Genomic DNA, 12,448 nt, shown 5'->3' with positions numbered 1-12,448 from the left:
CTTCAACCTGAGTAGATCTGTGCTCTAGCATGAGATTTTTTAAAAGAGATTGGTTAGTTTCAAGAAGTTGTATAAGATTTTTCATTCTAGAAACAATGTTAAAGCAGATGATTTACACCTAAAAATATGTCTCACTAAAAGTAGAAATAATGCAGTGACAATTTGTATTTGATAAATTTCAAACCAGATTCCCCAGAATGACAATTATAATTTGGTACCTACAAAAAGTAAAAATATACAGTAATCACAACTATTTTATGGAAAATATTTATTCATATGGAATAAAGAACCTCTAAATTTAGTTATTTGTAGCTGTCAAATGAGAAGTACTTTCTAATTACACCCATTTATAACATTCGTTTTACACCTCAAAGAACACCAGTGTATTTTTGTTGTTGTTCTTGTTGCGATACGTGGGCCTCTCACTGTTGTGGCCTCTCCCGTTGCGGAGCACAGGCTCCGGACGCGCAGGCTCAGCGGCCATGGCTCACGGGCCCAGCCGCTCTGCGGCACGTGGGATCTTCCCGGACCGGGGCACGAACCCGTGTCCCCTGCATCGGCAGGCGGACTCTCAACCACTGCGCCACCAGGGAAGCCCTCACCAGTGTATTTTTAAAACAAACTGCAAAGTGAGAAGGTAGGGGCTTATTACATGCAACAGTGGTATTATGATAAGGCACCACCTGGTGTATGAAAAAGCCAAACAAAGTATTTCCAAAGCATGTATTTCTGTTACTGGTGTCTTAACCTTTAGATAGGATGGTTAGAAAAAAGCTAGTAACATTATTAGCTAACCACATCATACTCTTTTTCCATCATTCTTTGCTTTTCCATATTACAGAACATATAAACAACAGTATAGTACATGGTATGTTAAATAAACATCTTTTCCCAACCATTCAAGAAAATAGTGTAGAATTAAAACAAGAATAAGAAACCAAAAACTTTTCTGATATATTCGCAATAGTCTATCCCTGTAGAAGAATAGGGAGCTGGGGGAGGTGAGAAGAGAGTGGCAGCAGCAGTTGGGGCTGGGGGATGGTAACAGGACCTACTTTCTATAGGATATATTGAGGCACATAGGTTAAAAGTTTCTCAGGCAACTTCATTGCTAGAGCAAAACTGACAGAAAGCTCAGGATTTCGCATTCCCCCCAGAGCTGATTTCTCAGATAGTCACATCCGATTAAATATTTCAAAATATTCCCTTAGTCACTGCTATCATCGTCGTCATCATCATCAGATACATCATTTAAAGGAGACTTCAGTGACTGACTCTAAGAGTCCGATCTAGTAGGCTGGCACCTGGCCATGTCCCCAGTAGAAAGCAGGTCATAGTAGAAGTCACAAATCCTCACAGGCTTAGAGGACTAGCTGGGAAGAAGTCTCTTTTCAGAGCAGGGCCCACAGACAACAAAACCACATTTGCGGCAGTGGTGAGGACGATTAACAGGTGTGAATTTTGCTGTCTGACAATGCGTACATACAGTTGCCTCAGAGTCAGGAACCCAGACCGCAACACGTTCATACTGGGTGTCTTCCCACTTTTGGAGAGCAAATCAGTAACACATTTATCTGTGTGATCCATTCTGATTTCTCAGCGGCAGTGGCAGAATAAACTGCAAATGATCTAGTTGGTGTCTTGATCACCATCCATTCCTCAAGTCTCCCTCATCTGTGAGAGAATCAATTGTGACGTTTTCCAGGGGGATAATATGCTAATTGTTATATTTTTTCTTCTGGATGGCAATATTGCCATACACAAGAATATCATTAAAGAAGAAAAACTGCCTTACTTTAGGCTTTTTTCTGCACAACTTAGTCAATACTCCTTCTCCAATAAGAACCCGTCCAGGTATAGTTAAGGGTTGGCCAGCTGCTCCTAAACAGTTTTCTACTATATTTTTATGTCTAGTATTTGCTTCACTGTTTGCCAAGCGATCCACCATCTTTTGCTAATAGCCTCCAAACTCAGGAACTCCGTACTCCAGAGGCCCTCCTTTCCACATGCTGCCTCTCCCCTTCTGCCTGAAGAACTTCGTTTAACATTTCTTGCAAGGCAGGTCTATTGGCAACAAATTCCCTCAGTTTTTATTTGTCTGAGAAAGTCTTTATTTCTCCTTCACTTTTTTTTTTTTTGTGTGCGGTACGCGGGCCTCTCACTGCTGTGGCCTCTCCCGCCGCGGAGCACAGGCTCCAGACGCGCAGGCTCAGCGGCCGTGGCTCACGGGCCCAGCCGCTCCGCGGTATGTGGGATCTTCCCGGACCAGGGCACGAACCTGTGTCCCCTGCATCGGCAGGTGGACTCCCAACCACTGTGCCACCAGGGAAGCCCTCTCCTTCACTTTTGAAGGATAATTTCACAGGCTATAGAATTCTGCATTTTTTCCCCCCTCTCAGTACTTTAAACATTTCACTCTACTCTCTTCTTGCTTATGTGGTTTCTGAGAAGAAGTCAGATGTAATTCTTATCTTTCTTTCTCTGTAGGTGAGGTGTTGTTTCCTTCTGGTTTCTTTCAGGATTATTTTTTTTTACCTTTGATTTTATGCAGCTTGTATATGATATGCCTAGGTGTAGTTTGTTATTGGTTTTGATTTTTGTCATTTATCCTGCTTGGTGTCCTCTGTCTGCGGTTCGGTGTCTGACTTTAATTTGAGGATACTCTCATTTTTGCTTCAAATACTTCTTTTGTTCATTTCTCCCTTTTTTCTCCTTCTAGTATTCCCATACACATATGTTACATCTTTTGTAATCATTCCACATTTATTAGATATTCTGTTCCTTTTTTTTTTTTTTTTTTCAGTATGTTTCCCTTGCTTTTCTGTTTTGGAAGTTTCTATTGACATATCCTCAGGCTCAGAGATTCTTTTCTCAGTTATGTCCATTCTACTAATGGGCCCGTCAGTGACCTTCTTCATTTCTGTTGCAGTGTTTCTGAGTTCCAGCATTTCCTTTTGAGTCTTTCTTAGAATTTCCATCTCTCTGCTTGCCCATCTGTTCTTACATGCTGTCTGCTTTATTGATGAGAGCCCGTGGCATATCAATCATAGTTGTTTTAAATTCCTGGTCTGGTTATTCTAACATCCCTGCCATGTCTCAGTCTGGTTCTGCTGCTTGCCCTGTCTCTTCAAACTGTTTTTTGCCTTTTAGTATGCCTTGTAATTTTTTTTTTTTTTTGATAGACATGATGTGTTGGGTAACAGGAACTGCAATAAAAGGCCTTTAGTAACATGGTGCTAAGGTGCTGGGGGAGGGGAAGCATTCCGTAGTCCTATGATTAGATCTCAGTCTTTCTGTGAGCCTGTGCCTCTGAACTATGAGCCTTACGCATGTTTCTCAGGGCCCCCCCCAACCCCGCTCCACCTTATGTGGGACAGGATAGCTAGCATGGGCTGGAGTTGGGTATTTCCCTTCCCCCAGGTTGCTTAGCATCTGATAAAACTACAATAGTTTAGTCTCTGGCAAAATAGCTTCTCCTGAGAGTAGGCCTTGTTAAGAACAGGGTGCTCTGGTGTATTTCAAAATCCTTTCCCTCCCCCCCTGTCATAAGCAGGAGGGAATTTTTCTCCAATGTTCACCATGAGAAACCTGGTCAGACAATTAGAGGTAAAGCTCCCAGAGTGCGGGGACCCCTATGACGGGGTCAGCCTAGAGTCTTTGCCTCTCAGACTTGTCCACTCTGGGACCCCAGCAGTTCGCCAAATTAATAAGTTGTGATTCATATAGTTACCTGTCTGTCTCTCCCTCAGGGCAGTGGTTTGCCCTGTGACCTTACTTCTCTGATAAATCTTAAGAAGAGTTGTTGATTTTCCAGTTCGTTCAGCTTTTTACTCATTAGGGCAGAACAGCAACTTCCAAGCTCCTTATGTGCTGGACTGGAAACCCAAACAGTTTACGTCTTCACCTTTGATGTCCTACACCAAGGACAGTGAAGTGATGTGGACAAAACAAAGACATTCAAGCATGGCCTTTGTCCCTTTGAACCCAGATTTTGGATTTGAAAGGGGCCTTGGAGATCACCTCATTCAGTCTCCTTGTTTTCAGATGAGCATCTTGGTAGGCTGTACTGTGGGCATTCCTCTCTCGGGAATATTCCCACATTTCAGTAGAGTAATAGAGTGAACTGTGTACAGGGGACCCATTTGGGTTCAGCATCCAATTGAACTTTCTTCAGAGAAACCAGTTAAGTTCTATGGTCAGTGTTCTGCTCTCTGAAAGGAAATTTCAATGTGATTTTTATTTATCCATAAGCTGGTTATCTCCATATGGTGGTTTGATGGATGACTTTAGTTCTGTGTGAGGGCATGATGGGTGATCTTTCATTTTTCTTGTTTTGTCCTTCTCCGCTTTTCAAATTCTAACAAATGAACATGTGTTCCTTTTACAACCAGCACAAAATAAGGTAATGTTTCAGGCTGTGACCATTTGGAAGCCTCTCCTCTGTGCTTCCTTACAGTCTGCAAGATGAACGTTCACCGGCGCTGCGAGACCAACGTGGCCCCCAACTGTGGCGTGGACGCCAGGGGCATTGCCAAAGTGCTGGCTGACCTGGGCGTCACTCCAGACAAAATCACCAACAGTGGCCAGAGGAGGAAAAAGGTAACTGGCTCTTCGGTGGTGTTTCTGGAGCCCTTTGTGAGCCAGCATCTCTGTGTTGGCTTCCCGAGAGTCACTTGGAGTGAAGTTCTGAGACTGCTGGGTTTGAGACACTGGACTTGAAGCAGCACGTGCTTCAAGAAAAAAGAAAAGGTCGGGCAGGTAACATGAAAGTCTCCTTCGGTTCCAGAGGTGGGGAAAAGCTAAGCAAGTCTCAAGTGTGCTGTTTCTTAGGGGAACGTCAGCTTCAGGATGAGGACTCTGGAATTCCCTCCAGAAAAGACTTGACTCTAGACAGGGAAATAGACTTATCTGCCTCCAGGACTGGCATGAAAGCAATGTCAGTGCTCAGACTTTGCCTCTGGTATCACTTTAATGAGGATAAATGGATGAAGAACTGGAACCACATTCTTTTGTTAGTGCCGGCACTCGGCTGCCCGAGGAATATTGTTATGTCCCGCGACGTGAAACATCTGGGCCTGTCTTTGGAGACCAAAGCCCTGTCTCTATCCATGTAACATTCTGAATGTCAGTAGGAAGAGATCCATTTGCTAAAATGTTATTTTGGTAAGTCAGGGCCCACAGATGTAAATAGAGCTAAAGGTATCCATAGCATTTTGTTTGAAGGCCCTTCTTAGCCTTGGATCCTAGCCTAGAAAATGTAAGAATTCTCTGAAAGACTTAAGTTATGAGAAAATTGGAACCATGTTAACTGGGCAAGAAATCCTGGTGGGGGTGGGTGGCCCTTGTTGCCCGGTATTTTTTTTTTTTTTTTTACTAGAAAACAAGCCTGACTCTGGGCGCCTCTACAATTTGACTCCTAAATGTCCCTGAATTTTCGCTTGAAATACCTTCTGAAGGGCATTCTAGAAGCTGCCCACGCCTTTTCCCTGCTGCCTCTCAGAGGAGCCTTTTCCCTGAAATGGGAAGGTTTGGGTTGTTTCCATCTTCTTAAACTTCTTCCTTACCTTTCCAATAAACAAAGCAGTTTTTTAAGGATTGGAGGAAAAAAAATATTCTCTTCTCTGGTTAACTGTGAGATTTTGTGCTTCTGGTGGCTCTTCTCAGCTCTGTCAGTCCCCCTGGTGGAAACAGGACTTCAGTTATTGACCCGAGACATTGGAGTTGCAAGCAGAATGTCAGCACCCAGAATGCTGGGGCTCCACCGAGGAGGCGGGTTAGACGAAGAGCCTGTGATGACGGTGTTGAACACACACATTTATGAGCTCTACAGAGAGCCCTGTTCAGGGGACGTGATTTTGTTTCTTGCTAGAAGTAAACTGAGGCAGAATCCTTATTGTCATGAAACATTTCAGAGAAAACTCAGTACCTGCCCCCTCCCCTGTATCTACATGGGCCATAATGGCAGTAGCCAGGCATTGTCTGTCTGTCTTGGATTTGGGAGATCCTGGAGGTAAGAAGCCAACATGCAGAAATTCAGGAAGGAACAAAGTCAAAGACTAAAGGACTTCAGTCCTGATATTTTTATTGCTTTGATGCTTCTAATGCAAAAGCTGGAAAAAGTCAAGTGAACCAAATAGTAGCTCAAGTTAGTACGAGAGGATGGGAGACAAGTGCTCTTGGCCAGAAGCTTCAAGGGCTTCTTTGCAGGAGCATCAGGCTTGCTAGAGCGTTGGTTCCCTTAACATTGCCCCTTGCAAGTAGTCCGTCATCCAGAAAGAATGTGTGTGCACAGCAGGTAGATCAAGAGTAAAAGGGAGCAGAAGGGCTTGCAATCTCTGAGTCTAAACCTCTGACTTAAATGGGAACTTAAAGTGGATATGCCAGCATCTATGCCGGGAAACAGACTTCACTGGGGGTGTCCTGCTAAAATTTGCCAACTGCCGACAGATACCCATACACCTGAAGACGTTTATTGAGCTTCTGTTGAGTGTATCGCTCTCTGCAATCACCAGGGGCCGTACAAATACTAGATAGGGTCTGACTTTCAGAGAACCTACAGTCTACCTGAGTAGCGAGCCCCAAACTAAATGAAGCTGAACAAAGTAATGAATAAATGGCAAGCAACTGTTAGAGGCAAGTGTCAGGTTGCACTGGATGAGGTAACTTGCGTTTCTTGGGTAGGCAAGGAGGTTTCGTGGAAGGGGTAAGGTTGGGCTTCGCTTGGAAAGGTCAGCTGTATTTGGATAGAATAAAAATCAAGCAGACTGACATCTCTTGTTTTCTTCCCTTTAGCTGGCAAATGAAACCTTGAGTCTCTGCCTTCAAACTGTCAATTCAGCAACGGCTCCCGTGCGCCAGGGACTCCTAGGGCCCTGGCATCGCTTCTTGATGCTTTTGACCTCAGGGAGACTCCCCACGCCCCCTTCTCATCCCTCTCTCCCCTCGTTCTCTACCCCTCTCTAGCTCATTGCTGGTGCCGAGTCCCCGCAGCCTGCCTCTGGAAGCTCCCCGTCTGAGGAAGATCGATCCAAGTCGGCCCCCACCTCCCCTTGTGACCAAGGTGAGACTCTCAGATTTGCTCCTTTACCTCTGAGCTCTGTCCTTGGAAGGACGAGGGAGCCCGAGGCCTCTTCATCCAAGCATGGCCTTGTGAGCAGAAGCAGCTGGCAGCCCTGGAGGGTCTCCAGGTGACCTTTCCCAGCTGACTCCTTAGCTGTGCTTGCCCTCTACAAGGCCTTCTTGAGGGTGAGGCACTAAATGGCTGTGCCAGCCTGAAATGCCCCCCAGGCAGGGTGAGAGAGAGCGAGCTGGGGTGCTGTGGTTCTTTTTTTTTTCTTTTGCCTCTCCCTGGTTCCACGTTCAGGAGAGGGAGAAGCCCTTCTCCTACCCCGCTGCCCAGCGTCTGCTCCCAGGCCCGTCAGCACGGCTCAGTTGAGTCTCACTTCCTTCCTCCCTGACTCTCATCACGGTACCCGAAACCTGACAACAGGGCAGGAGTCGGGGGGATGGGGGGGGGAGGGCATCTACCACGTGGGTGGGTGGGGATAGGAAGGTGAGGCTGGCGAAGAGCCTGAGAGAAGCAGTGGGGAGGAAGCCAGCTCTAGGACTGACTCCCCTCTAGAGCTCAGCTCGGGAGGTTTCCTTCCCCGTCAGAATGTGCTGAAGGTCATCAGAGGTTTCTGAATTCTACAGGCATCCAGGGATGCCGAGGCTGAGGAGGCACTTACACGTTTAAGACCTTCCCCTCTGGTGACCAGAACCAGATCTCACTGGGAAGGGATTTTTGCATCGGCAGAACATTCACCATCATTAATGAATCATAACAGTAGTGCCTTGATGTTCTGTAGCCCCTTTTCTTTCGTCTTCCTTATCCTAATTTTATGCTCACGCCGACTCTCTTGTCCATGCTCCCTTACTGTCCCCAGGTTACAGGGTGGGAAGTGGAAGGCAGAGAGTTGAAAGGGTTTGTCCAAAGGTCAGGAACTAAGTCAGTGGTAAGTGTGAGACTGCACCCCTCCTGGCATAGGGGCCCCATTCTCAGAATCCATGCCATCAAACCCTCCCTGGGGGTCATCACTGTGACCCAGCCCTTGGAGTGACCCTAGCCCTTACCTAGGAGTAAATAAAACAGATGCAAGGGGGTATGCCAGTCCTGAGGCCACAGAATAATTGGTCTGAGTGCCTCTTCGTGCTGCTCTGGTTTACTTTCTGCATCTTTATACTCTGCTTCATTTCAAAAGAGGTTTGAGCCATCTGTTAGTAAGCTGACGGTACTCTGGGGCCTCCAAGCAAGCAGGTACTATCCCGGCCCAGTGTGGGTATTTTCATGTTTCCCTTTTTTTAATGCTGAGAGCTCCTTTGAGAGCTTCTAGGAGACAGGGTCATATGGTAAAGAGACCCCAAGTAAGGGATGAGGTGCCCGGGTTTCTAGGCCTGGTCCCTGCCCAGAGTGCTGTCCAGCCTTGGCAGGACACCGTGCCCCTCGGGACTTCTCTTTGGCCCCAGTCAGTGCAAGTACGGCATTCCCCAGCAGTGTTGTGAGCACAAAGGGACGTGAAAACCCTCTTAGCAAGACATGGCATTATTGCAGAGCAGAAATAAGGCACTATTCCTCTTCCCTCTGTTGTAAGAACACATAGAAAGACATTTTCTTCAAGTTTTGATATCCCCAAGCATCCAAGTTCTGTCTTCCAAAATCCATTTATTAATTTGCCTTGGAAGTTAGGCTGAGAAGCTCTGTGCTGAGACCAAAAGTTATACTTAGTTAAGAGTAAGAGATAGAAAACTGCAGAATTGGCATGGGCATATCTGTAGACTCGGAAGCTGTCTTCACCCCTCCCCTCTACCCTGCCCCGACACATCTCAGAGTAGTCAAACTCCAGATCCAAGGAAGATCTCCAGGTTCCTGGAGTGAGCTCTCATGGGCCTCAGTCCTTCTGAAAAGAAGCCAAAGTTGTCTTTACGTCAAGCAGCACGGGGTCACTAATGCGTGATTCTGGTTCCCAAGGGTCAGTAGTTTGTGTTCCCTTCCTGTGATCCCAGTTATTCACGAGCATCTTTTAAAACTGGGTTATGCTTAAGATGCCCATTTCTACACAGAGGGGTGTACGTCTTGGTGAATATATAGCTAACAGTAAAGCTTCCTCAAATAGAAAAGGTCAAAGGATCATCCAGCCTTATCATCCCCAGGTAATTCAGGTCACATACTCTGGAGGGGCACAAGGCTGTGTCGTAGTTGTGAAATTGTACTGAGGAATCCCTGTCCCGTCCTAGGTAAATCTGCAGCATGTCACTCTTGGGAAGCAGTTCTTTTGGTAATGATAAGCCCATTGCTCATTTTGTTAAATAACCTTGTGTAAGATGGGTTTTTAGAATAAACCCAGCAACAAGGCCAAATAAAGTCCCTTAGAAGGCAAAGGCTTCTTAGTCCCAGCTATTGAAATAATTACCTCACCAACAATTACTGTAACAATGGTTCTCCATTAGTCATTGTTCTAATTTTCAAAGGAAACTGGAAGGGTACCTGTTGCCTTGGGGACTCTGCGAGGTTCCAGAGAAGGCCAGGATTCCTCCATTACACCTAGAATAATGGAGTAAATAGGCTACTGGCTGAAGGGGGCTTTCGGAGAGGTGGCCTGGTCCCAGAGTAAGAGGAAGATCTGAAGGAGTTGGTTGGCGGGGACGGCCTCCTCTTTGCATGCCTAGGCCTTGCTCTACGTTAGGTGCCAAGGAAAGTGTGCAGAGCAAATGAAGCCACGTAAAGGGATGCCCCACTGGGTCTGCTGCTGTGAAGAACCAGAAGGAGGGTTGAGAGCTCGTGGGGGTAAATTCTGAGTATTAAATCCTAATGGGAAGGGCTCGTGAGGTATGCGCTAATGCAGTATCTTGTCACCCTTGGCCCTAGAAATAAAAGAACTTGAAAACAACATCCGGAAGGCCTTGTCATTTGACAACCGAGGGGAGGAGCACAGGGCAGCAGCATCCACCGACGGCCAGCTGGCGAGCCCGGGCGAGAATGGTGAAGTCCGGCAAGGCCAGGCCAAGCGCTTGGGCCTGGATGAGTTCAACTTCATCAAGGTGTTGGGCAAAGGCAGCTTCGGCAAGGTCTGTGGCATGCAGGGGCAGGGCTGCTGGTTTGGTCCAAGATTAAGTGATGAGCATTTCAGCCTAGTCTGACTATGATTTCCTTCCTTGTTGAGTGCAGATGGCCTGAGGCCAAGCAGACGGGAGCCAGGGTTCTCCTGCTAACTAACTAGCTGTGGGAGTTCAGCGTAGTCATTCCACCTCTCTGGGATTTAGTTTTTCTCGTTTGTCAAATGGGGACAGGAATCAAGTGAGAGAGTGGGGGAGAAAGCACCTGGAATGGTTTAAATTGCACTACGTGTGCTTGGCATCCCATTATCGATAATAGTAACGATAGCTTTCTTGCCTTCAGAGATCCGTCTGAAATTCTGACTTTAATTCATCATGAAGACTTTGGAAATGAATTCTAGAATCTCTGCCCTCAGTGAACTTGGGGCTCAAAGGAAATCTTAGCATGTATTACTTTGGAAATATAATGTTCTTCAACTGACTTTTCTGCCACTGACTAAATGTCTTGTGTGTCCTCTGCACCTGGCAAGAGATTGAGCACAACTGTCTCGTGTCTTGGATGAGGGGCCACTGCCCTCGGTTCCATTCTCCCTATCCCGCTCACCCCGAGCCCGACACAGCGATGTGGGGCGTGGGTGCAGAGTGTGTCCGCTAAAGTATTTGCAGTGATCAGCCAGCATTCTGAAGGTGGGGTGAGATGGAAAAATAATCCCGTTTATTTTAGAAAGAAGATGGAAGGGCAGAGAGCCTAGGAAGCTGGTTAACACTTCAGTTCAGACCCCTGATTATTCCTGCTCTTCCCAAAGCCATGCCTGGGGGTCGATGGGAGTCATCTTTCTAGGACTTCCCAGAGCAGAGCGCCGGTGCTCAGGGGCCCAGGTGCCTGGCTCTGGGAGCTCCCAGGGGTCCCATGCCCTCACGCGTCCTGGACTTTTGCAGGCTGAGCTGCAGACCTGCTCTACTTCTCTCTGAAGGGAGTGGCTCTCTGGAACCCCCTGGCTATGAGCCCCGGTTCTTAACCCATCTCACCTGCCCCATCTCATCCTGAGATCGCAGTGGCAGGAAAGGAACTGGGATTGGCTTAAATGGCAAAAGATGAAGCAACCACATTCTTTGGAGACTGGTTAAATAAGAAACAGACCCCAGTCCTCTGAGGAGGCATAACTCTGGGATGTGAGCAGGACCTGGTTTAACTTTGAGCAAGATTCAAGGGGAAGAAAGCGGGCTCAGAGTTTCCAGGTTTTCATAGGGTATACGCAGGATGGAAACTGTGATGACTCTGGAGCATTTAGGTTGCTTCTTCAGAGAAATTGCAGCCAAAGTTTGAGCCAGTTTTAAAGAGTTTGTATTATACGTGGGCGACAGAGGTCTTCAGGGTAACATCCTGAACACCGTCGTGAAGCCTCTGAGTTACTGTTCTTTAGCTCTACTAGAATACTGTACTTAGGAGTTATTCAGTGGGAGAAAGTCTTGTCACATGTATAGGGAAATGAGTGCAAAAATATCAAATGATAGGAAAACTTTAAGAAAATAGAACTTCTAATTTGCTCTCTAGAGAAGGAATCACATTCCCAGCTTTAAAGCTATAGAGGAAACCATAAAGGTAAACAAGGACAGATTCGACTACATAAGATAGGGGACCCTATTCAATAGAAAAAGATAACAGAAAATCATAAAACAGTCTTAGAAAAACATTTGCAAAAAGTAAAGTGGGGGCTTCCCTGGTGGCGCAGTGGTTGGGAGTCCCCTGCCGATGCAGGGGACACGGGTTTGTGTCCCGGTCTGGGAAGATCCCACATGCCATGGAGCGGCTGGGCTCGTGAGCCATGGCCGCTGAGCCTGCGTGTCTGGAGCCTGTGCTCCGCAACGGGAGAGGCCACAACAGTGAGAGGCCTGCATACCGCAAAAAAAAAAAAAAAAAAAAAGTAAAGTGGTGGGAACTTTATATACCAAGCTCATACAGATGTGTAAGAAAATAGATAACTAGAGGGAGGAAATTGACAAATAATTCACACAAAACGTAAATATAATTAGACAACAAATATTTTTAGTTTCATTACCAGTTAAAACAGCATTGAGGTAACATTTCACACCCACGACATGAGCAAAAATGTTTTTTAAGTGAAAGCACCCACTGTTGGTAAATTTGCATGGAACTAAAGCACTTCTACATTGCTAGCGACAGATTATATTGTACATCCTCTTTGAAAGTCAGTTAGGAGATGTGCAAAATATTTAACTCTATAATCCACTTCTAAGGCTTTCCATCTTAAAACTGTGATATAAAAGAAAGAAAAAATTATATGTATAAAAATGCTTGATGCAGTTTATATAGTAATAATTAGATGTAACTCAA

The 12,448-nt window shown here is 46.1% G+C and overlaps 1 protein-coding gene and 1 pseudogene across 1 annotated transcript in view; one reads left to right on the top strand and one right to left on the bottom strand.

The window, feature by feature from the left end:
* PRKCE (protein kinase C epsilon) overlaps positions 1-12,448 on the top strand; it is a 509,705-nt gene that overhangs the window by 340,584 nt on the left and 156,673 nt on the right. Inside the window, exons 7-9 of the mRNA XM_065891335.1 lie at positions 4,457-4,599; positions 6,964-7,060; positions 9,905-10,104. Of these exons, the coding sequence (XP_065747407.1) occupies positions 4,457-4,599; positions 6,964-7,060; positions 9,905-10,104 (440 nt within the window). The remainder of the gene's footprint in view (positions 1-4,456; positions 4,600-6,963; positions 7,061-9,904; positions 10,105-12,448) is intronic.
* On the bottom strand, positions 1,208-1,948 carry LOC136133909 (pleckstrin homology domain-containing family F member 2-like; annotated as a pseudogene).

The sequence above is a fragment of the Phocoena phocoena genome, chromosome 14, assembly GCF_963924675.1.
Source record: "Phocoena phocoena chromosome 14, mPhoPho1.1, whole genome shotgun sequence".
Taxonomy (NCBI): domain Eukaryota; kingdom Metazoa; phylum Chordata; class Mammalia; order Artiodactyla; family Phocoenidae; genus Phocoena; species Phocoena phocoena.
This window is presented reverse-complemented; position numbering and strand designations above follow the sequence as displayed.